This window comes from Diabrotica virgifera, chromosome 1 (assembly GCF_917563875.1).
Source record: "Diabrotica virgifera virgifera chromosome 1, PGI_DIABVI_V3a".
Taxonomy (NCBI): Eukaryota; Metazoa; Arthropoda; class Insecta; order Coleoptera; family Chrysomelidae; genus Diabrotica; species Diabrotica virgifera.
The window spans coordinates 225,171,037-225,196,200 of NC_065443.1; the positions used below are offsets into that span (position 1 = coordinate 225,171,037).

General features: G+C 32.6%; 1 protein-coding gene across 1 annotated transcript in view; it reads left to right on the forward strand.

Moving 5' to 3' along the window:
* LOC126882556 (trypsin alpha-like) overlaps positions 1-25,164 on the forward strand; it is an 83,107-nt gene that overhangs the window by 8,283 nt on the left and 49,660 nt on the right. Inside the window, exons 2-3 of the mRNA XM_050647526.1 lie at positions 20,882-21,041; positions 21,096-21,231. Coding sequence (XP_050503483.1) covers positions 20,882-21,041; positions 21,096-21,231 — 296 coding nt within the window. The remainder of the gene's footprint in view (positions 1-20,881; positions 21,042-21,095; positions 21,232-25,164) is intronic.

Genomic DNA, 25,164 nt, shown 5'->3' on the forward strand with positions numbered 1-25,164 from the left:
AAATTACAAAATTTAGTTTTTTAGAACATTGAAAAACCTTCAAAATGCCGATTTTTGAAAGTTAAAAAGTTAATTTGTTGCAACGAAAACTGCAAAATAAGTGAAAATCGTTATTTGTTAATAACTTTTACTAAAACTACCTTAGAACTTTAATGTTTTACCCAAAGTTGGGTATTGGGGTACTTAACAAAACCTCAAAATTTGAGACCGATCCATTAATTAGTTTAAGGTTTACTCTATTTGTTATCCCAGAGACCTTCATTTTGCAATAAGATAAGACAGAAAATATTGAAGATAGGGCAATTGTGAGTATACCAAATGAAAGTAGAAGAGTGATAGTATAAAAATGTATTAAAAAAAAAAGAAAAAAAATAATTAATATGGTCAAAAATCTCAATGCCAAATTTTTTAAATTTTGTAGTTTATAAACATTTAGAATAACTTTAAAAATGTTGAACGTGAAACAACCTTTTTATATATTCGAAAAGATAGTATTTTAACACGAATTTTCAAATAAAAAAATTTAGCCTGGGTTCATTTGGGACATATGTTTTTTTTAATTCACAGCTAATTTGTTTATAATAATTAAGGAATCTCATTAATGCCATTTTAAAGAATGGGATTTGTATATTTTCTTAAAAAATTTGCCCAAACATTATACCTTCACAGCGCCCTCTACGAAAATGTAGTTCAAACGATTACTAGGGGAACCTACAAATCCACCGAGTTAAAATACCGAAAAAGCAATTTCAAACGAATATAATTTTCTGTATCTCCGGATCAACTCAATGGATTTTCATCTTTCTTTTTTAATTTGTATGTAATTTCTACGTACATTACAAATATGCAATTTGTTTATAAATTTATTAATTAATAAACAGTCTAATTTGTTTAAACAATTCTTGAAAAAATATTTTTTTCACAAAAATCTATTTTTTTAATCATAATATCATTAATGATCATAGAACAAGTTAAAATACACTTTAATAAATAAATGATTTGTATTAGATAATTATTTATTGAAGATAATTTATTTATTAAAGTATACCTTAACTTTTTCTATTATTAATAAAGATAGTATTATTAAAATCATGGATTTTGGGAAAAAATTATTTTTTCAAAAATAGTTTAAACAGATTAAACTGTTTATTAATTAATAAATATCTAGACAAATTGCATATTTGTAATGTACAGAAAATGACATAAACACTAAAAAAGAACGATCAAAGTATATTCAGTAGATCCCGAGATATAGAAAATTATAGTAGTTTTAAGTTGCCTTTTTTAGTTTTTGAACTCGTGCATTTGTCGGCTCCCAGCTCCCCCTTCACTTACCACGACTAGTCACCAATTGAACTACATTTTTAAAAATTCTAGTAAAATACCAACTTTTCTAATATATAAAATGACTTTTTCTACAGACAATATTTTTAAAGTTATTAATGCCTGGTTGCACCAACAGATCTTAAGCTATAGCTTAGCCAAGCTCTACTTATAGATAGGGCCTGCTAGAGTATCACTTACGTTGCACCATAGTTTTCGATTCTTACCTTATTACCAATTATATCTATTACTATATTATGATATTTTTATAATTATATTATATTAATTTTTATGTTATTCTCGTCTTAAGCTTAAGATCTGTTGGTGCAACCTGGCATTAATGATTATAAACTACAAAATTTCACAAATTTGGCATTAGATTTTTGACTACATTAGATAATTTTTTTATCGTTTTTTAGTACATTTTGATAGTATCAGTTTTTTGCTTTTGTTTTGCATACGCAGAATTGCCCTATCTTCATTGTTTTCTGTCTTATGTTATTGCAAAATAAAGGTCTCTGGGATAAACAATTAGAATAACTCTTAAATTAATTAATGGATCCGTCTCAAATTTTGAGAGTTTGTTAAGTACCCCAGTACCCAACTTTGGGTGAAACACTAAAGTTCTAAGGTAGTTTTAGTAAAATTTATTAACAAATAACGATTTTCACTTATTTTGCACTTTTCGTAGCAACAAATTATCTTTTTAACTTTCAGATATCGCCATTTTAAAGGTTTCTAATGTTCTCAAAAATTAATTTTTGTAATTTTATGTCAACCATTTTGCTTTAGAATGGGGTGCAAAAAATCGAAAAAATCGCGATCTTTAAACTAAATTGTTAATAATTAAAAAACGGACGCGAACTCTAGGCAAGAAACATGTAGGTTTTCTACAATAACTACAAAAGTAGTCAGCTACCTGGATCTTTGAGTATCCTGAACATTGTCTATTTCTAGCTTGTTACCCTGAAGTATTTGGGGCATACGAATTTTAGTACTGTTTATTTTGCTGCATAACCTATAACAAAACTGAGAAAATCTGAAGTCTCTCAGAACTCTGAAGATCCCTGGGAGCGTGAAACGTTCGTAAAGAGATGATGATCGCCACTAAACCGAAAACTAATTATGTGCAGAATTCCCATAAAATTCCAGAAGTTGTCTCCCCTTCTAGGTATCAGATGCCTGAAAGACCATCGCCATCACGATATTCGTGAACAGTAACCTCAAATACGTCTAAGTAATGAGTTTGCACTGGTCGTGTATCGAATTTCCATAAAAGTCCAGACGAGGCCCATCATGGTCATAAAGTGCCTTGAAGACTATCACCGTCATGATATTCGTATTCAGCGACCCCAAAAACGCACGAGTATTAGTATTAAACTCATTTCCCTCAATTATTACCGATATAAATAAAAATTATTTAACTGGTCTAAAATAATTCAAATACGGTTAGTCCGGCTAGCAGATCAATAATTAAAACATCAGATCAAGATAGTTCTGCTAGCGTACTACCCGTAGAGTTCCCTTAGTCCCAATCCTTCTAAAACCCAAATCTGCGCCTTCTACGTTCGCACAAAGGAAGCCCAGAAAAAACTCCAAATTGCGTGGAATGGTAATACATCATTAGAACACAGAGACCAACCTACATATCACCTTGGAGTAACTCTGGACCTGTCCCTTACCTACAGACAACGTAGTACCGTAAAATGGGGTTACTTTGACCGCTGGGGTGAATTTGACCGAAAACATAGAAAAATATCTATTGTGATATACTTCAGCCACCCTGTATAATTTTTAAAATTATTTTTAATGATTCAAATTTATAAATATCTAAGAATTCATTTTTAATTAAAAAAAAAAGAATTAATATTCCAAGGGTTGTTAAATCCACCGATATAACGAATTAAGAAAAAATGGTTTAAAAAACGGTCAAATTAACCCCACTTACAAGAAAAATAATTTTACAGGCAAAATGCATATACGGTCAACTTCCCCCCCAGATGGGGTGAACTTGACCAAAGGCATTTTTTATTTTTTTTTTCTGTCATGATTATTTTTTTAATGCACTAGGTGCATTTTTCCGTTGGAACTTTACCAGCTGCAGACGGGGGATGTGAATTGCATAGTGTAGAATTCCTTCCCTCTCGTCTTCACTGCAGCATCCATTTGACTTGCAAATTGTAGAAGTCTTGGAGGTGTCACCAGGAAAGTGTACCAATAAGTTTTCAATTTAAAAATCTTTTAGTAATATTTTTAATATTTTCAATATTAATAATTTACTATTAGGATTGAAAACTACTTCGTCTTTCAATGCCAGATGGCGCTAGCCACCTACTATCATCACTTCAGTTGCAATGGGTGGGAAAACCTCTCGATGCGAATCAGTTAAAATATGGAGAACAGTGCCTACGTTCCTTCCGATGAAGACTCGAATAAGAGCCGAAAATCGCGATTCAAGGGACTGGACTGCACTCCGTATTCTAATTGAAAAGTAAGATTGTTTTGCCTTCGCATTGCAACTGAATAAAAATGGTATACATTTTTATTTTATAGTCGTATTACTCCGTAGAGTAACTAGGTGCATTTTTCCGTTGGAACTTTACCAGCTGCAGACGGGGGATGTGAATTGCATAGTGTAGAATTCCTTCCCTCTCGTCTTCACTGCAGCATCCATTTGACTTGCAAATTGTAGAAGTCTTGGAGGTGTCACCAGAAAAGTGTACCAATAAGTTTTCAATTTAAAAATCTTTTAGTAATATTTTTAATATTTTCGATATTAATAATTTACTATTAGGATTGAAAACTACTTCGTCTTTCAATGCCAGATGGCGCTAGCCACCTACTATCATCACTTCAGTTGCAATGGGTGGGAAAACCTCTCGATGCGAATCAGTTAAAATATGGAGAACAGTGCCTACGTTCCTTCCGATGAAGGCTCCAATAAGAGCCGAAAATCGCGATTCAAGGGACTGGACTGCACTCCTTATTCTAATTGAAAAGTAAGATTGTTTTGCCTTCACATTGCAACTGAATAAAAATGGTATACATTTTTATTTCATGATTATTTTCTTGTAATTATAATCTAAGCTACTGAAAGTAGACGCCTAAACCCATAACATATTTGCATATAGAGAAATGTAGCAAAATTTAAAATATAATTTTTATAGGATTAAAGTACAAAATCGGTCAAAGTCACCCCATTTTACGGTATAAAAACGAGAGGAAAAGTGACAACTAGGAATAGCATATTCAGAAAGCTAACAGTAAGTAAAAGGGGTGCATATGCTAAGAACAACGGTACAGGCACTGTGTTTTTCAACTGCTGAATATGCGTGGTGGGGCAGATTTGCCTACAGCAAACAAGTTGATACTGCGCTAAATAAGACATGCAGGATAGTAACGGGGTGCATGAAGCCAACGCCACTCTCAAATCTATATAAATCAGCGGGTTTTGCAGAAACCTCACGCGCAGAGGCGTTGCAGAGCACATAGTGAAAATTAAACAAATCGCGGACGATTGGCATACCCTGTACAAAGCTCGAACACAACGAAAGCGACTAAAATCCAGGAAATGCTTCCTTGTAACAATTAAGCCTGGGTATTTTTTTCTTCCCTAGGACCTATGTTCCGAACAATTAAATTCTAAATCGAGTAATTAATACGTAATCCCACAAAGTTAAGAAAAGCGTGGTTAAAATTCTGAATATTAAATAAAACATATATGGTTTGCATAAAATTAGTTGCTAAATAACCCCATGACGAAACACTGGATATGTTTATGTTTATATTACATATTAAATGTTCAATATTATAAATTAAAACGATACATTGTCGATGTTGTAAGACTTACTTTCCGGGAACTAAATGGCCCCTACTCGAAACTACACTCGCCTCTGGGTTGTTCAAAAGATTAACTGCTGATGCCCTTAAGGCCATCGGTACATAATTCGCAAATATTTTACGGCTATCCCTACTTTTTCTGTCTTTATACGGCAAATTACGTGTAGTAAAATTCACACTGGTATGGATATGTAAACCTTACTAGAATGTCATTCTACTTGAAAATGGCATCATTAACTTTAAAGTCTTTCGAATGTTCTTGGATAACTGTTATTTGTGTAATTGCAAATTATTAATTCAGTTAATAAATGTGATAATTTTTTTACTAACTATATATTCAGTGATTGTAATAATTTATATGTACAACAAAAACTAATACTCAATCGAGAAAAGAGGAAAAGTGTTAAAATGATTTTTTAATAATATATTGTTACTATGGAACGCTTACAATTTTATACATCTCTAACAAAATAATACTTGGATCACAGAATATATCTTGATGTATTCTCTGCTTGGATCTTCCATAAATAATAAACAATAAATAAATTTTTATCAAGACCACGTCTTAAATCAATTATTTATCAAATACACTCTCAATATTATTTAATCAACAACTCAAAATATTCCCGATGCAATGTCAAATATTTAAAACTGTCACTGTGTCTTGTCATCATATTCTATTTAACTCAGTGCGTTGTATGACAAAGTTAGCGCATGTTCGATTTGGAAAATATCACCAGGGATTATTTTATCCATTTTTTTCGAATCCTGAAAAACTAATAAATATTTTTAAAAAAATTTAAACGCAGAATGAAAGACTAAATTATTGTCGAGGGCCGAAAGTCCCTTAGAATAAATAAAAAGTTTCTTTTAAATGAAATATTTGAAATTAATAACACTACATTTTCTCTTAGTTTTTGACTCCTGTAATTTATTAAAATAAACATTATAGAAGTTGTTTTCAGGGACTTTTTGCCCTCGGTAAGAACGTAATATTTCATTCTGCATTTAAATTTTTCAAAAATACTTATTAGTTTTCTCAAGATTTGAATAAAATGATTCCCCATTTGAATAGCATTTCAGCCGAAAATACGTACCCATCCCCTTAATGAAAATTTAAAGTAATTGACAACGACATTAAGACCAGGTTGATAGGTTTTTTAAAAAATAAATCCTAGGTCAAGGACCCTGAAATCAGTATTTAGTTGAATAATTATTTTTGCACTTAATAGTTATGTTTGGTTTTGAATTGAATTGAATTGATATAGGTACCTATTTTATTTTAAATTGATTATAAAACTAATTTGATCAAAGAAGTTGTGAGTTCAGATAATGGGAAACCGAGATAAAAAGATAAACAAGATTGTACGGTATCAATGACGTTATCTGGCATCAATGAAATTTATCTTATTGTTTGTGAGAAAGGAAGATACACTTTCTGTAATTAGTAACAGGTATAAACTGACGATTTTGATTTGATAATTTTTAAAGTAGGGCGAATGTATAATTGAGTTTATAATCGTTATAAGAAAATTGTAAATTGCATTGGTATTTGTTTAGATCTACCAAGATATATAAGTGGGAAATATAAGTGGAGGAGCATATTGTTGCTCAACCAATAAAGGAATAATTAACACATGGAAGGGATATTGGTGTATAAAAATGATATTTCTATTGACCGAGATGATATGCAAAAATCTCATACAGTGTGTCAATTGGAAAAGGTGCCACTTTCTATAAATTTGGTCCCTATAGACCATATAATATAATTTTTGTAGGAGATATTTTGCAGACCAGTTTGCAACTAAATTATATTAATCGTCTAGCGGGGCAGACATAACCACTAAAATATTTAACAAAGAGGGGGTTGAGTGATACCTTATTACAGAGGTCATTCAATTGCCATTTCAACTCGATATTTAATATCTGTACGTATTTAAAAAAAAAAGAATGTGTGTGTACTTTGTACGCACGTACGAAATTATTCTTCTATTATATAATTTTAACGAAGTAAATATACTTAACAGGTTATTTGTATTCTATTTAAATATTAAACTAACTTTCTTATCTACCACTTTCAAAAAATTTTTATAAAACAACCAAAAATAAAAAAAAAATGAATCGTCGAGGATTGGAAACCGGGACCTTTCGATCTCTGACCGAACGCTCAACAACTAGACCACCGAGTCTCCTGTAATTGACACGTAAGTTTCGGATATAATTACACAACACGGTGACAAATAGATTGAGTGGTATCGTGATAAAAATGTTATACTTACATATTTTATTTTCTTACTACAGAAAAAGAGAAATTCAAAGACACAAAAATTAGAATAAATAATACATTTACTAAAAACACTAATATGTATATTCTTTTAATGACTTATTTGCGCTGATACAGATACTATTTTGAAAGATTAGAAACGAACTACATACTGTCTGTGTGCGCATGCGCGCAGATTTAAAAAATTTTGCTCTAAATCGCGCTGAAAGAAGAATAACTTCAAAAAAATACGATATTTAATTGAGGTATCACTCAACTTCTCTTTCCATTAAAAATTGTGGGTGTTGTGTCGACACCCCCAAGAGAATTGGTGTAATTTAGTTAAAAACTTATCTACAAAATGTCCCCCTGACAAATAAGTTTGACGTGGTTTTGCATAATTTTAGATTTTTATAGGGACCAAATTATAGAGGGTGGCACCTTTTCAAATTGACACACTATATTATACAGTAATGAGCGCGCTAATAACCGGCAAAATAACGCAAAAGATGAAAAACATATTAAGTTGTGAGATAAAAAGGAATAAAACTAGTAGAGTTGTTAAATTTAGCGATAGTAACAATATGAATTGACATTATATTGACTGTTTCCCACCTTTAGACGTATCAGAGGCGTATGTCAACTAAAACTGTCACTGTGAGAGTGGCATTTCTCAAACTCGTCCGATACGTCTAAAGGTGGGAAACAATCAATATAATGTCAATCTATATCCTCATCCCTTTTTATCCCACAACTCAATATGTTTTCCATCTTTTGCGTTATTTTGCCGGTTATGAGTGCGCTCATCACTGTATTTATGTAGTATAAAAATCTCGTTATTAAGAGTTTATAAGAATAGAGTATCTGAAAATGAAAATAAAATTACAATAATAATTCAGGAAAATATCGGGACCATCGTTTTAAGGTGGAACCAACCCATTTGTACGGAATATTGCGCAACCTTGTGTTAGATTCACACAACCAGAACCGTACACTGAACTGTGTTGAAATAAAGTGGATAGCTTACAAATCTCTGGAATGGTGGAAAAATTCACCAGTGCAAAGACAAACGCCCCAGATGTTCATTACAAAACATTCGCCAAAATTTACGGCAGACGTAATAAGCAAAGAAAGGAAAACAGTTAAAGCCATAATAGTAGGTCATAATAGCAGGGTACTGTCAGCTAAATTGATAGTTAAAAAAGACGGCACACATAAACGAAGCGGTTTCGGCTTACGGGCAAACCGCGCGGTTCTCGCGCGCGGGTATGGTAACACAGTGAAGACGGGTAAAAGCGAGAGAGATCGTTCAAATTTGTCAGTTGCGTCTACTACTTGTAGCAAAATGTCGTCTTCCGATGACGATATAATTGCTTTAGGTTCTGTTTTGGCTAAACTGAAAAGAAAGAGAGTTGGTGTACACATCCTATTAATCGAGAAAGATTAATTTATGGTGAATATCATCATCTAGTTCAAAAATTAAAAGAAGATAATGAACGATTCTTCCAGTATATGAGAATGACTCAAGAGACTTATTATATTTTGGAGAAAGTGGAGTATCGTTTAACTAAAAACTGGTGTAATTTGCATATGTTTGCATATTCATTGTAAAATCACTGAACTCGCGCGACAAAAAGATGAAATAAACTAAATTCTCCTTCGAGTAAACATTAAAACCGCGTGGAAAAAACTAAATTCTCATTCTAGTAAAAGCGGTCAGGCGAGTTAAAGCGGTTGGCCCTCGCGAACCTGCTTTGACTATGTTCGTGTACATTTAAAGACGTGCATTCATTTTGAAAACGTTTAAAAACGGGTCCGCGCGGTTTAACCGTAAGCGGAAACCGCCTTCACTGTGTTCGTCGACTAAAGCTAATGGGATTGGTAGATGATGATGCAGATTCTGTCACTAAGAAGAAGAAAATAGCAGAGCACATTTGGTCAGTAGGGTAACCTGAAATATGTGCACTTATTTGTATTAGGCGAAGAAAATAATTGGATTTACTAATTATTGTTATAAATTACTGTAGATTTTTATATACAAATCTAATTTTTATAATAACAATGTTTGTTTGTTTTGAAAATTTAACTTACTCTAAGCCGTGGATGGATATTATTGCAAAAAAGATTTCGTTTTATTACCTTTTTATTTTATTTACCATGCACAAATATCTAAATTAAATAAATATAAAAAACTGATAGTCAAAAGACAGTCAAAACAATATTTCTCAATATTTTTAAAAACAACAGTAAGTACGTTTTAAAATGTTTAAAGTTTTAACTTGTTCGCCATTTTAATCTATGAGTTAGTTACAAAATTTTTCATCGAATTTATTTTGATTAAAAATGATATCTTTCTTCATGCTTTTTGTCTTATTAAAGGCAAATTTTTTAACTTGAAAGTTAACTTTCTCTTTTCTGTTAAAGAATGTTTTTATCATGAACAATTCATCATCATCATCTATTTTAGTTCCAATGCCTCTAGTCCTCTATGTGACGCTTCATGTTCTCTAGTGGATTGAATAACATTCACCGTCTGCTATAATTAATTGGAACCTATAATGATGGAACCTATTTCACTATACTACGTATTCTGATTAATTTATAGAAAGCTTTTTCTTTATACACTTGTTTGTAAAACTTCCGCTACGTTGGCTTTTACTTTTCTAGCAGTAGTGCACAGATGTACAAACTACATATATGTTGTGTTGTGTTCTGAAGTTCTTCAATCAGTATGTTCTTCTTCTTCCTGGATCCCACTTTCCAAATATTTGTCCTTGCAGGATGGCTGGTAGGAGGCTTATCTGGATTCATTTCACATAATGTGTCTAAAGTACTTTAGCTTTCGGGAGATGATAGTGGTCAGTACCTCTCTGTTCTTCTTCATTCTTTTGAGGACTTCCTCACTTGTAAGTCGGTCAGTCTACGGGATTTTAATTACCCTCCGATATCGCCATATCTCAAATGCTTCTAATTTTCTGCACATATCTTCAGGGCCGGTTCTAGGATTTTGACAGCCCCGGGCAAGACAAAATTTGGCGCCCTGTCATACTAACATACAAATTTACTGCAAATATTAAAAATAGTAAAAAAGTCGAAACATCAAAATATCATGATAAATAACTATGTAAAAAATATATTTATTAAAGAAATAGTACAATAGTTATTATAAATAACTATTTATAATTAATAATAACTATTGTACTATTTCTTGAATAAGTATGCCTAGGTATTTTTACATATCGCACCCCGGGCACTAAAGAGAGTTAACTCAAAAAATGTTATTTTTGAGAAACGCAAAAAAACACAAATTTTTGTGATGATTAATTTTACCGTATTTTAAAAGCATAGCATAGTACATTAGTGCTATTTCTTTAATTTTCTCTAGTACCGGTTAAACTAGATGCAATATTAAAACATTAAATTCAAAATTTTAGTTGCACCTGTTTTCGATTTCGTATCTTTTGTTGAATTATTTTGAGTTGTTTGAGGGAATTCTGGTTATTTAGGCACTCAGTGCAATCGCTCGCACAAGAACTACTGCTGCTACTGGTTGATGTAGAAGACGAAGAAGATCGTCTCACGATAGCTGGAACAACAAAACGCCTTTTTTTCGGGGGGGTTACTTTGAAATCGGGATCATTATCTGAATCGTCAATTTCACTTTCATCTTCTGTTCTTTGTCGAGATAGCTGGGGTGTACGATAAGAATGTAATTTATCGTCAGTATTGGTTGTGTATGTTGATGGCTCTGAACACAAATTCTGCATGTCTTCTTGTGATGGCGTGGATTTTGAGTAAAAATTATCGCTTAACTTGTCTGTGTTATGATGCAAAAGGTTACCTGGACTTACTGCATTACTTCTACTAATTCGATTTTTCGGTTTATCTGAAATTTTAAAATATAAATGCGTCAAAAATTATGGATCTAGTTGCCTAAAAAGAATTACCATTATTATGTAGTATAGATGGGGTAAGAAATTAAAAGTGTTCTTTTCCAAACACTACTTGAACCCAATGATTGACGATGACGTTTTAGTTTCATTTTTCATTCCTATACCATCTATGTGGCATGATTATAAACTTTCTTTTAAAGCAAAACATCAAAGATTGGAAACCAAAGCTAATGCTCATCATAAAAGCTAAAAAAGAGTGTCAACTAAAAACACCTATGTTGTTTGCAAATACGTAAGTAAATTTACTATGTGTCAGACAGAAATTATAAAAAAACAAGTAGGCAGATTGATACTAAATGAAAAAGTTCAAAAAAACCTGTGTTAAATGAATACAAACTTGAATTGTACAGTGGTGCACGAAAATAGATGCAATTCAAAACTGTCAACATATTTCAACAAAACAAAAACAAAATAAAATATACAATAAAATAATACTTACCGATTTCAACAAAACGGATGCAGCACGAAAACAATCAGGAAAAAACACAAATTAAACCAACAAAAGGGAATCAATTCAAATTATTTGGTATGATTTTGAGCGTAAAAGTCAGCTAAACAGCGCCAACTAAAATTAAATCTGATTTGATGCGTGCACACACCTTCGTTGTTTAGAGTCAACTAAAAATGTCGCTGTGTAGAGGCAGCCACTTTTCTCACTCCCGTTCATCAAAACAGACTCAAGCGACCTCTGCCGTGAAAACGTGGAAGTTTTTGTAACTCTGTTTATGTGGTGCTGTGCGTAACAATAAACTGTCAACAAAACAGTGAAAACCCAGCTTATCCTAAATTTTGAGTTGACTCTCTTTAGTGCCCGGAGTGCGATATACTTTAATAACTGATGCAAGCTATGGCATAACATAACAAGCGCATTTGAAGTTCAGGCGATGAAGGAACGAGAAAAGATAAAGATAAATGCACATTTTCAACAAATAGAAAAAAATGTGTATAAACGTTGTAAAATACCAAAAAAGATGTTGATTTTGCGCACAGAATGTGCATCCCTAATGACTAAAGACCGGATTATATGTTCCTGTTTTGACTGAAATATGTGCATATATATGTCTGAAATATGAGTAAAATATGTTGAAAATATTCCCTAAAAGTTTAAAATATGTTCCATATATGTGGAATATGTGAAAAACATTTTAAAGTAACAAGAAAATATGCATTAAAAAATGTATAAAAGTTTTATTAAATAACGGTAAGTACATATTATATTGACAAAATTAACCTAAATATACGAATGTATACCTATCTTGTACCTATTACTATTACTTACGTTTCTACATTTTATTCCTTCTTATAAAAACAATTCACAATCAAATGTTTTTAACCCGGGAGTAGTCGCGCTCACTTCTGTAACGTCGATAGTCGCGTGTGAGATTATATCTCAAAATACGAATTTAAAACAAATTTTTATTTTGTACTATTTTTATCTACTTTTTTATTGAAAATATATATTTCTAACAATTTTATTAAAAAAACCTGTGTTAACGGCCACCTGCCAAAATCGGTCACCTGTCCTAACGGCCAGTTTAAAAATTTCCCAAACCAATAATATGTAGACTACAAAAACTGGCAATACCGTCCACCTTTCTATATCGGCCAATAGTTCTTTTATTTTTAGTGGCCGTTACTGACAAATTTTACTGTACAGTAAAACCTATGTTAACGGCCACCTGCCAACATCGGCCACCCGTCCTAACGGCCAGTTTAAAAATTTCCCAAACCAATTAGGTATATATATGTACACTATAAAAACTGGCAATAGCGGCCACCTTTCTATATCGGCCAATAATTCTTTCATTTTTAGTGGCCGTTACTGACAGGTTTTACTGTATTACGAAAAAGGATGAAATGTGAGATTCTATCTAACGGCGCGACTACTCGCGGGTTAAAGCTAATTGGCTCTCCCCAAAGCCATAAATTCCACAAAAAGAAGAAGAAGAAAAAGTTCCTACGCATTACTACACCCTTCCTCGAAACACTTACGAAATTTTTTAAAAATTGCAAAATTTTTCATCGAGTTATCGCGAAAAAGGATAAAAATTGAGATTCTATCTCACCGCGCGACTACTCGCGGGTTAAATATTTTCAATAGTAAAATTATGTCGCCTATCCGTTAGTAGTAATTTGTGTGTTGAAAATCTTTGTTCAACATCAGCTGATGTGATTGGTGCAAATTTTATAACATTAACCATCTCCGCATTTAAATTGGTATTGACATCAAAATCGTCACAAATAATTTGGTTTGCTTCCTGTAATAATAATTTTAAATCACTATTTTTCTGTAAAGTTTCAATCTATTTTTTATTTATTGATTGTCCAATTTTTCCAGAAACTTCTTCAGCGTTTTCCTTAAATTTCTGAATTAAATTAAGGGACTCTTGTAGTGAAAACGACTCAGTTTCAAGATTGAGGATGGTTTTATAAACAAATTCATAATTCCTTTTAATAAAACAAAGCTCATTGTGCAGTGATCTGTTTTCTAAAATTGATTTGCATTTTGAAATCGCACCAATATTTGTTTCTTCAAAACATAAAATTAGTCCTTTTATAGGGAGAAAATGTTCCGCATAAAAACAGGCAGCTTTTAAATATGTTCCCCAACTTGTGATTATAGGCTCTGGTGGCAAAGGAGTATTTGGTAATTTTTCTTTATATCTGAATCCTTAAAGGCGATTTTGAAAATATTTTGTTCACGTTGCTAATTAAACTATTAAATGTAGGAAATGAATTTCGAATTTCTTCCTCCACTCAGTCTAAACCATGCGCCAAACACGTCACATGAATTAAATTGGGATATAGAACTTTAAGTTGTTGGCCAGATTTGACCATGTATGACGCAGCATCGGAAACCATAAGCAAGATTTTGTTAGCTGGAACAATGTCGGGAAGGAAAAAGTACATTAAAGCATCATTTATAAACCTAACCATTGTTACATGGTTAACTGTGTCAAGCTGTTTACAGCAAAAAATATGTCAAAATATGCCAATCTATGTTAAAAATATGCCAAAATATGTTAAAAATATGCCAAAATATGTCAAACGGTCGAAAATATGTTCAAACCATCAAAATATGTTAAAAAACCGAAAATATTCTAAATATGTAAAATTAAATTAGTGTCAAACGCCTTTAATTATCATAATTCGTCCACATCCTGAAGCGTTTGATTGTATCTTTGATGTTATCGATATGCAAAAAACATATAATCCGGTCTTTACTAATGACTAAATTGATGGAGTGGCATCCACATGGCATAAAAAACACGAGGATCGAGGATATTCTTTGCAAACACGAGCTTGTACACCTTTATTTTTCCGTTCGAGTTAGAGTCGTTGTCATATCCTTGGCCCCTACAGTAATCTAAATTCAATTGAAAATCATTCATTAATTGTTTTATTATACTTACCTATAATGTGTAGGCCTATGACTCGATACCTAGACCCAAGAACATGGGAACAATGGAAGAAACAATCGAGATTGCACTAATATTAATAAAAGCAGGGTAAGCACTCTACAAGAATAACAAAGTTGATATCAAAATGGGCAACAGAATATGCAGTCCATTTAAGAAGACAAAGGGACTGCTACAGGGCTGCTCCAGATCCCCTTTCCCATTAAAAATATTTCTGGAAAAATCCCAGTAATCATGGAGAGGAAAGTGTAAAGGAATGGGCATACCATTGAGAAACGAATACGTATATACTCTGAGTTTTGCTGACAACCAAATAGTGATCGCACACTATTTGGAATGGAAATAAACTTAAAGAAAACTGAATACAGTGGAACCCCGATAAGTCGGCCCCGGCTAACCCGGACCGATTTTCATCAGACAAAAATTTAACAAATAAACAATTTAACAATTTTATCAAATAAAAATATATGTAGGCAAAATAATATTTGAGAGATAATGTGTATTTGTGTAATTTGAACTACATATACAATAGTAAAAATGATTCATGCACCCGGCGGCAGGCAGAGCGACCGTCTCGGCTTATCGGAAAGAACAGGCACCTGTCTGTATTCCTTTTCCTTTATTTATGTCAAACTGTCTTAGCATTGTTTAAAATAGACGTGACTATTTAAAAATTCTTTTTTAAAACAATGGTCTTAGTCTGTTCTTAAATAACAACATTGTTCCTTGTGACCGTATTGTGTGTAGTATTACAGTCGTATTAATCACTTCCGTTCTGTAATCGTGCTTCAGATTGTGTTTGCGTGATTTTTGTCTACGTAATGGTAACAAAACGTAAAAATGTTGTAGTGACAATGGAAAAGAAACTAGAAACATTAGGTAGGATTGATAAATTCGAATCTTTAAAATAAATTTATTGCAGCATCATAAAATATGATATTATGATACCATATTATGGTGTCGGTACATCTCTACAGTATGACTGAGTTTTTTACCAAGAAATGAACAAAACTACACTCTATACAACTATACGTAATTTATATGTGTACTGTGCATATGTGTTTCATGTTTTTGTAATTATAATGGAGGTTATTTATTAATTTTTACCGTATTCTCCGGCTAACCCGGATTTTCGATAACCCGGATCGGCCGCGGTCCCGATTAATCCGAGTTATCGAGGTTCCACTGTACCTAACAATGTAGAATATAGAAATAACACAATTGGAAATAGACGAAGGTAAACGAATCAAAATAACAGACAAGTTTTTAGATTTTATAATATTAAACAAAGGAATAACTGAAATATTTATAAAAAGAAGAATATATACACCATGACAAGAAGTAATGTTACTAGTAACAGAAATGGACTTCTGGAGAAGAGCAGTAGGCAAATCAAGAAGAGATCGGATACCAAATGAGAGAATACGAAAAATGATGGGAGTCACACATACAATAATTGATGACATAAAAACAAAACAACTAGTATGGTACGGCCATGTACAGAGAATGCCAGATGACAGGATCCCTAAGCAGATTTTGGCATGGACACCACAAGGGGGAAGAAAAAGAGCAAGGCCGAGAAGAAGTTTGACGGAGGGAATTGAAAAAGGACTAGAAGAAAGAGCAATCCCTCCATCTCTATGGTTAAACAGAGAAGAATGGCGGTTAGGAGTCGGAAGGCGTCTGAGAACGCTGTAAACCGATAGTAGTAGTAGTAGTACAAGAAGTATCCAGTGTAACATATTGGTGTGAAAATTGTATAAAAAAAATCAAAAACAAAATAAGAACAACAGAGATGGAATTCCTAAGAAGAAGAAGAAGAAGCTTCATAGTAACAAAAAGAGATAGAATAAATAACAAAGAGGTAAAGAAAAGAATGGGAACTAACTCAGATATAATAGACTACATAGTACAGAAGGAATTAACCTGGTACAGACAGTCAAAAGAGCAGACAAAAAATATGGATAAACAGAATAACAGAGTGGAGCACCATAGGAAAAAGAAAGAGAGGCAGACCACGAAGATCTTTCAGAGATGAAGTGGACGAAATAATGGAAAAAAGAAATCTGCAGGAAGGGGACTGGCAAAATAGAAAGAAGTGGAGAGAACGGTTTAGTGAAGGAATACACTGAAAACTGTGTAAATCCTTAGAAATGATGCAGGGTGCTTCTATGTAAATAAGTGCGACAAACTCTAAGGAGTAATTCTACATGAAACATGATGACACGTTGCTCTATAAACGTATGTCTTGAGATTTTTCTAACAAACTGACGATTTATTTATTGCTCTAAAGTTATTCCGCACCTTTTTTTTTTCATAAAATTAAGAATTTTATATCGATCATTGGCGCGCATGCCGGTAATAGTGTGAATTAAAAAAATAGTACGTCACTGAGATGTTTAAAATAACAAATCATTTTGAAATTCCTCGTTCAAATTATGAATAAAAATCTACCCCTTTTTTCATACGACGATGCGCCGTTTTTATGCAAAGAAATAAAACATCTTAACGCTTACAAGGTATTCGAAATAGGTTTCTATACATTCATATTTATTATCAAGAAGAACTTGTCATTCTTAATTGATACATGCCCAGTTTGGTAGAAAAATAATTTAAAAGAAGAAATAAATCACTTTAAAATGAAAGAATAGGTAAATTTATTTACTAAGATCGATGAGAATAATAATTTTAAAAAATCACTTGAAATGTGTCGTCATTTACCTCATTCTAATGTAAAATTTAATATTAGATAATATGATTTCCTACCATAAATTTAATTATTAATTTTTTTATTACGATAGCTCCTTACCGAAATTTATTTAACATAATATAATAAAAATTCATTAATTCGACAACCAATATCTTAAAAAACTTTTTTTGTTTCACAAAGCACACGCGCCAGTGTTAATGCAAATTTACAGAAATAATAAAAAATAAAAATATTATTTAACCAATGAGACGTATGATGACATAAGCGCCAAAATAGTATGGCTGTTTATTCATGAATTTGTTGATAATTTAAAATTTGATCTTGTATTTTTTAAGTAGATTGTTTGCATACGTGACAAATAACCGTTTAAAAAAAATAAACTTTTAAATCTGTCTGCAGTGTGCAGTAATTTTATATGAGTGATAATAGCCCTAACAATCCTTAGGTTGCATTATTTTTAATAGTGGGCTTTGGTTTTAGTCCATTATTCTTTTTTTTTAGTTATAAATTCTGACTATAGATAAAAAAGTTTTCTTTTAAATAATATTAGAAAATTATTCAATCAATATCTTAGGAAAAATGTTCAAAATTAATATATAAAATCTAAAAAATATTTTATTTTTATATCAGCGTCCCTAAAAATTTGGAGCCCGGGCGGTCCGCCGGCTATCCGGCGCTGCATATCTTCGCTCAAGGTCGACGATTCATCACCATAAAAAAGTACAGATACGACGTAGCATCCGAGCATTCTTACTTTTATACTTAAAGAAAGGCTGTGGCTCTAGAATAGGGCCCATATCCGGTTGAAGCTTTATCTAGCTTTTTCAGTGTGCGATCTTATTTCTTAGTTTTTGGTCCATTCTTAATTTATGGTACCGAGTTATTTGTAGTGCCTCACCCTTTTCACAGGGTTTTGGTTGATGTAAAGTTGACCTTCTGTTCTTACTAATTATCATATACTTTGTCTTATTTACGTTTACATTGAGTCCACATTCTTAACTGTAACACGTGATTTTGTTCACTAAGCCTGGTAGGTCTTCTAGCTTGTTCACAAATGCTATGGTGTCATCTGCATATCTGATGTTGTCTAGCTGGTACCCATTTAATAGAATACCTTCGATATTCGAATAGAAGAGCTTCGATAAGTATTCTTTCAGAGTAGAGATTGAAGATTAGAAGCGACAAAATAAAGTCTTGTCTCACTCCACGCGTGAACTTCACATATTCGTTGTGTTCGGCTTCAACTCTGAGATTTGCGGTGTTTTAAGTACGTGTCTAATTACTACTCGTTTATTTTAGCGTAGGTACATATTACGTAAATATAACTAATTGCATGTAAACAATAATGCGAGGATGTTCATGCTAATATGAAAGTAGTTCGCGCATGCGTGTAAATAACTCTTCGGCGCGTGCACCTCGGGATTTGATAGTCAGAGAGCTCGATACATTACACTTCTCCCTCCTAGATGAATTTACTCATCATAGTCCTCCAAATACTTTGGAGGTTTTCTTATATGAGCGGGTGGCTTCTTGACTTCAGAGACCTGCTCTCCAAGTTCTGGTTCTGGATCCACCAAATCGTTAAGATGCGGAAAAGCTGTTGCGGAGTTTCGCGTATCCCCTTTTCCATCGAGGTTGACAGTGTAACTTCGTCTCTGGATTCCTGGTCACATACACGAGTTCTTATTTGGTCAGAATGACGACGTAAAATTTTACCATCAGGTGTTTGAACTCTGTAGCTTAATGATCCGGTGGTTTCAATTATTTTGGAAGGAAGCGACTTTTGACCAGGAGTAAATGACCTTGCAAATACAGTCTCGTTTTCGTGAAAAACTCTCGGCCCTGCTTCCTTAGGCTATTTGATCGCTTGCTTGGATAGTATCTCTTTCCTAAAATCAGGCTGTAGACGATCAAAAAGTGAGCCTAACTTCCGCCCCATTAATATTTCGGATGGACATCTCCCTGTCGCTTAATGGGGTGTAATGTGCTGAGTAAGGAGATATATGTGCAATGCTACTTGTATGTTGGTTTGTTCATTGCTATCTATCATTTCATAACCTTCGGATGACCAAGCGAGGGAAAATGTGACCCCAGCGTATGTTTTTCTTTAATAAATTCAAAAGTATTTTCAATTTTTAACTCATTATTTTTTTATTTGACTTTAATATCATTCTAGATATACTCGTATTTTCCAATAAAAAAATTCCCTATATTTTACGAATAAAAAATATATTCTGAAGTTGATGTTTAGTAAAATACCGTCTATTATGTGTAATTCCAAGTAGTTTTACGCTAATGACGTCGACTTTGCAAAGTAACAAGACACTTACTCAACATACACACTACACGTGACACAAATACTCATGTTGTGAGTGGGTGAATGACATAAAGTCCATGCAAAAAAAAATTAAAAAAAAACTTCATTTTTTTGTTAACGGTCATTTTTGACATTTTTGACTTGGGGTCATTTCCCCCCCCCCCCCCCCTTGGTCATCCGTGTAACAAAAAAAGGTTGGTCATCGGAAGGTTAAGTGCGTTTTTTACATTTTGTACCATGCGTTCCGTTTACCCATTACTACTTGGATGGTACGGTACAACCAATGCTTGTCTAATAAGGTTTTTCTTTAAAAAATCTTGGAACTCAGCCGACGTAAAACTAGTTCCGTTATCCGATACGACAACATATGGGATGCCATGAGTGGCAAATAACGCAGTAAAAGAAATCCATTCGTTCCACGTAGAAGTTTCAATTTTTTGACTCGCTAACATTTAAATTTTCTGTGTGTCCGTAAGATGCCATCTTTACTAACCTTGTCTTAATATTTATCTCTGGGATGAACAAAGAACAAAGCACTTAAATCCCATTTATCTTCACCGCCAGTTTTAAGTACGGGTCCGGGTTGACATAATATTTAATTAATACAACAGTAATTGAGAATTACTACTCGTTTATTTTAGCGTAGGTACATATTACGTAAATATAACTAATTACATGTAAACAATAATGCAAGGATGTCCATGCTAATATGAAAGTAGTTCGCGCATTCGTGTAAATAATTCTTAGGCGCGCGCACCTCGAGATTTGATAGTCAGAGAGCTCGATACATCACACGGTCTGATTCCAGTAACGGTTTCTAATTATTACATTCTCGATCATTTTGAGACTGACCAGGTAAGCTACACCATAAGTGCAGCATTATCTGTTGTCGCTTTACATTTTCTTGTACAAATTAAGAATCGTGCTGTAATGAATGCCCTGTCAGTTAGTGAATTTGTTAGCCGCACTTGCCTTGTTTTATATTACTTTAAGTTGTTACGTATTACAAATAATTTTACAGAACGGAGTACTATAAAAAGAATATTTATTTTTCAGCTAATATTCCTCACTTAGATGGAAGAATTGTTGGAGGAAAAGATGCTAATATTACCTCATTTCCATATCAGGTATCTTTAAGAAGGTCAGCGCAACATGCTTGTGGAGGTTCCATATTCCATCCCTATTACATCTTAACTGCTGCACATTGTGTGTCAAAGTAACAAAATATTTTTAGCAATAAAACTTTAGTGTAATAATTACTTTATTTTAGTACGGCAAGAACTTACACGATTAGAGCAGGAAGTAATTATAGTAACAGAGGAGGAACGGTAATGAAAGTTTGCTCTGTTCATGTACACCAAAACTATAGTGCTGACACTATGATTAATGATATTGCAATTTTAAAAGTAAGTAGCGGTTTTTTTAACATCGTCATTTAAATTATTTTACAAGTTATATTATTATTTTCGCTTGATGAGCATTCATACAACTAGGTACTCTAAATTATTATAATAGCCATAAGATTTTATACCTTTTTAATTATTTTGGGCTTGTCTTTTCCTTTCCCTCTGATGTTTTTTCTTCGGAGATACTCTCTTTTTTTCCTTTTCCTGTGAGGAACATTATGTGACTTTTTCTTTTTGATACATCTATGACAAACATCAACTATAATGATAATTTAACAGTTCCTTCCGTCTGATCTCGTCTGAAGTTTATTCATTATAAAAAAAAATAATCAAAATCAAACTCGATCGTTCTGAAAGATATGATAGCAATTTATCCCAAAGAAGAAGCCATTGGAAGGTAAAATGGCCAGATTAATGATTAAGCAAAAAACATATTGGCGGACAAGAAATATATAAAACCAAATCAACGAAATGTGGATTACTACAGGAAATCAAGAAGTTAAATTTATGAAAAAAAAACAGAAATAAAGAGCAGTAAAACCAAAAGTTATTACAATAATAAATATGCCTATATACTCGTCTAACTTACGTTAAAATAGACAAACACAGTATAGCCTGAAATTAAGCAAGACATGCTTGGATGAAAAATAACAAAGCGACTGGCTCTGAAGACTTAACTGCAGAACTGCTAAAACACGTCCCTTCGGCCTTAATACAAGAATAATATTCGTGGACTTTCAAAGAGACTAGGATAGTGTCCCAGTACACAAATTTTGAAAATCAATGTAAAATCACGGAGGAAATAACCGTTACTCTATATAGGACTTCGACAAGTATGCTGCCTGTCACTAGCCTTATTCAAACTTTATATAAATGAAACACTAAAAAACTAGAATAAGAACTGTGGACCAATGGGGGTAGAACTTGTAAAAACTATATTCAGTCTTTTGTTGGCCGATGATTAAATAATTTTAGCAGAAGCATCGTCTACATGATAAAAAACCTGGAAGAGAAATCAGGGTTTGATATTAATTCTAATAAAATGCAACATATTATACAGGGTGTCCCGAAAAGATTGGTCATAAATTATGCCACAGATTCTAGGGTTAAAAATAGGTTGATTGAACCTCATTTACCTTTATACAATAGTGCACACACAAAAAGTTACAACCCTTTGAAGTTACAAAATGAAAATCGATTTTTTTTTTCATATATCGAAAACTCTTAGAGATTTTTTATTGAAAATAGACATGTATCATTCTTATGGCAGGAACATCTTAAAACAAAATTATAGTGAAGTTTGTCTACCCCATAAAAATTTTATGGGGGTTTTGTTCCCTTAAACCCCCCAAACTTTTGTTTACGTTCTAATTAATTCATTATTGTGATACCATTAGTTAAACACAATGTTTTTAAAACTTTTTTACCTCTTAGTACTTTTTCGATAAGCCAGTGTTTATCGAGATATTTTGAATATTTGTCGATTCCACCACATATCGCACCTTGAAAACCATAGGGCAGTAACTGCAAAAATCATAATATTGAGTTATGAGCATTTTAAGTTTTTGTAAAGTTAATTTTATTTACTGTAATTCCAAAAATTAGGCTGCAAACCTGGTATTTGGCACAATTGTCTTTAATGTTGCATATTTTTATATGAATTAAGAAGTACGTAAAATTTCCCCCAGGAAATAGGTATTTTAGCACATACGGCCATATGGTTTTAAAAAATATATCAATTTTCGCAAATGATACAGTAAAAATTCATATCACATAACAGTTTTTTTAAGACTGTACTTATTTATTACAAATTTTTAGTGTTAACACTTAATCAAAGTCTTGCATATTATAATCTGTCTGTTCGGTTTCTATTGTTGCATTGGTCACGTGTAAATCTGCATATAACCTATGATAGTGCTCTTGAATAACATTAGCCTTACATAGTGAGAGTCTACATATTGTTTTTTTTAAATTGCATATTCCTGGTGGATGCGAATATGCTTTACTTAGTTCCATATTAGCCGCCATCCCTCGTTGTCTTTGCCTTATATTAATGGTTCTGAACTCTGTATCCTTGAAGCTTGCCTTAACCTGAAACTTATTTTTAAGTGTCTTCTCCACCTAGCTCATCTTATGTGATTCCAGACGACCTGATTTCCTTCTTCGTCAATGTTATAATTGTTCCCCATTTCCTTACATCGTTTTTTAAAATCCAATATATCCGATGTACTCATTTCATTAATTAAGTTCACCTGTTTTTTTTTTGCTGTTTGAACTACTGTGAACCATTGCGCAAGCACGTAAATTGGTCATATTTTAAAGACTTTTTTTGTTTCTCAATCAAAGAATGCGCGTTATCTACCGTATTTTGGAAGTGACACGTTATCAAAAATTTGTGGGTAATTTTAGGTATGTTCAATTTCTGTACTGCAGATTGATAAAGATAGACAATATACTTGTTCTTATTTTGCCCAACAACGCTATTTAATTTGAATCAAGATTAGCTATTCGCTCGAACCAAAGACAGGAGTGTCCTGCATTTGTGGTCAAGTAAAAAATTGTGAAATTAAATGTTGATAATCAGAGAGAGAGAGAGAGAGAGAGAGAGAGAAAATTTATTGTTTTTAAAAATGAGTTTACATTTATAAAACACAACGTGGTATAGTACAAACACAGTACAAGGTACATTAAAATACTAACTATAAAATAACATTTACTATATTATTTTCTCTTGGATTTACTTGACTAAAAAAGAGTTTGGTCTATCTTCTCCAGTTGACAGACCTCTATTGTGATGCTCACGATCTAAAAATCTTCTTCCTAACCTAAAGTTAAATCGTTCAATGCCAATTTTTTCGGCCAAAAAGCAGGATTGTAAATTTCTTCCCTTAAGTCAGGTAGTACACCTATCATGAAACATTGATTATCCCTTCTTTTCTGGTCAGTTGGTAACAATTTTACTTGTATATCCTCGCAGTTTGTCTTAGTTATTATGAAACTCTTGATGTGGTCCGCATTTACACTATCTGGAACTTTTGAGATGAATAGCCACAATTTTTTGTCTGGTTTTTCGGATTTTCCATAGAAATCCTTATCACCAATTCCAGTTCCCATTATTTTCTTGCGTCTTTTTGTCACAATCTGATATCCTTCATCGTTCGTTTTATTCTCTGAACTCCCCATTGTGATATGATTAAGATTCATTTTTGTACGTTCCTCATTTTCGACAGTTAAATTTGTAATGTAGTCACATATCTGTTTGGTTTGAATATCCACTAATTGTGCATTTAATTCGTTTGTAGTAATTTTTGAATTGCCCTGTATATTAGAATTCCTTTCAACATGTTTTGTGTTTTTATCATTAAAATTTTTATTTGAGTCAGTTTCATTGTTTGTTTTGTATTTAGAATTCGTTGACTGGACACTGGCCGTCTTATCTTCATTACCTTGAGTTTTTATTAAACCCTCATTAGCAGTTGTGTTGGGTTTTTGTGAGATTTTGGTTCTGGTTATTTCTGATTTCAATAAATTTAATTTTTCTAGCAAATGTTCATTATTTGATTTTAATAGATTATTGTTATCTAATAATAAATTGTACTTATCACCTTTTTCAGCTAACAGCCTTTTTAACCACTGATTTTCTATCGCTATGGCACTAAATGATTCGATGGGTTGTCCATCACTATTTTGGCAGCAGATTACACGCGAATCCCCTATCTTGAAGAATTTCACTTTGTTTTTCACAGCACATGAGATATGATAACTATTTCCACATACTATACAAACGAGTGTTTTATTAGGCTTCGTTTGACAACATTTAAATGTATTCTCTTCAAAATCTACCTCTTTTACTATAGAGAGAGGTGACGGCACATTTTTACTTTCCGCCATCTTGGATAGGATACAATGAATCTCCTTTTGTAATAAAATAAA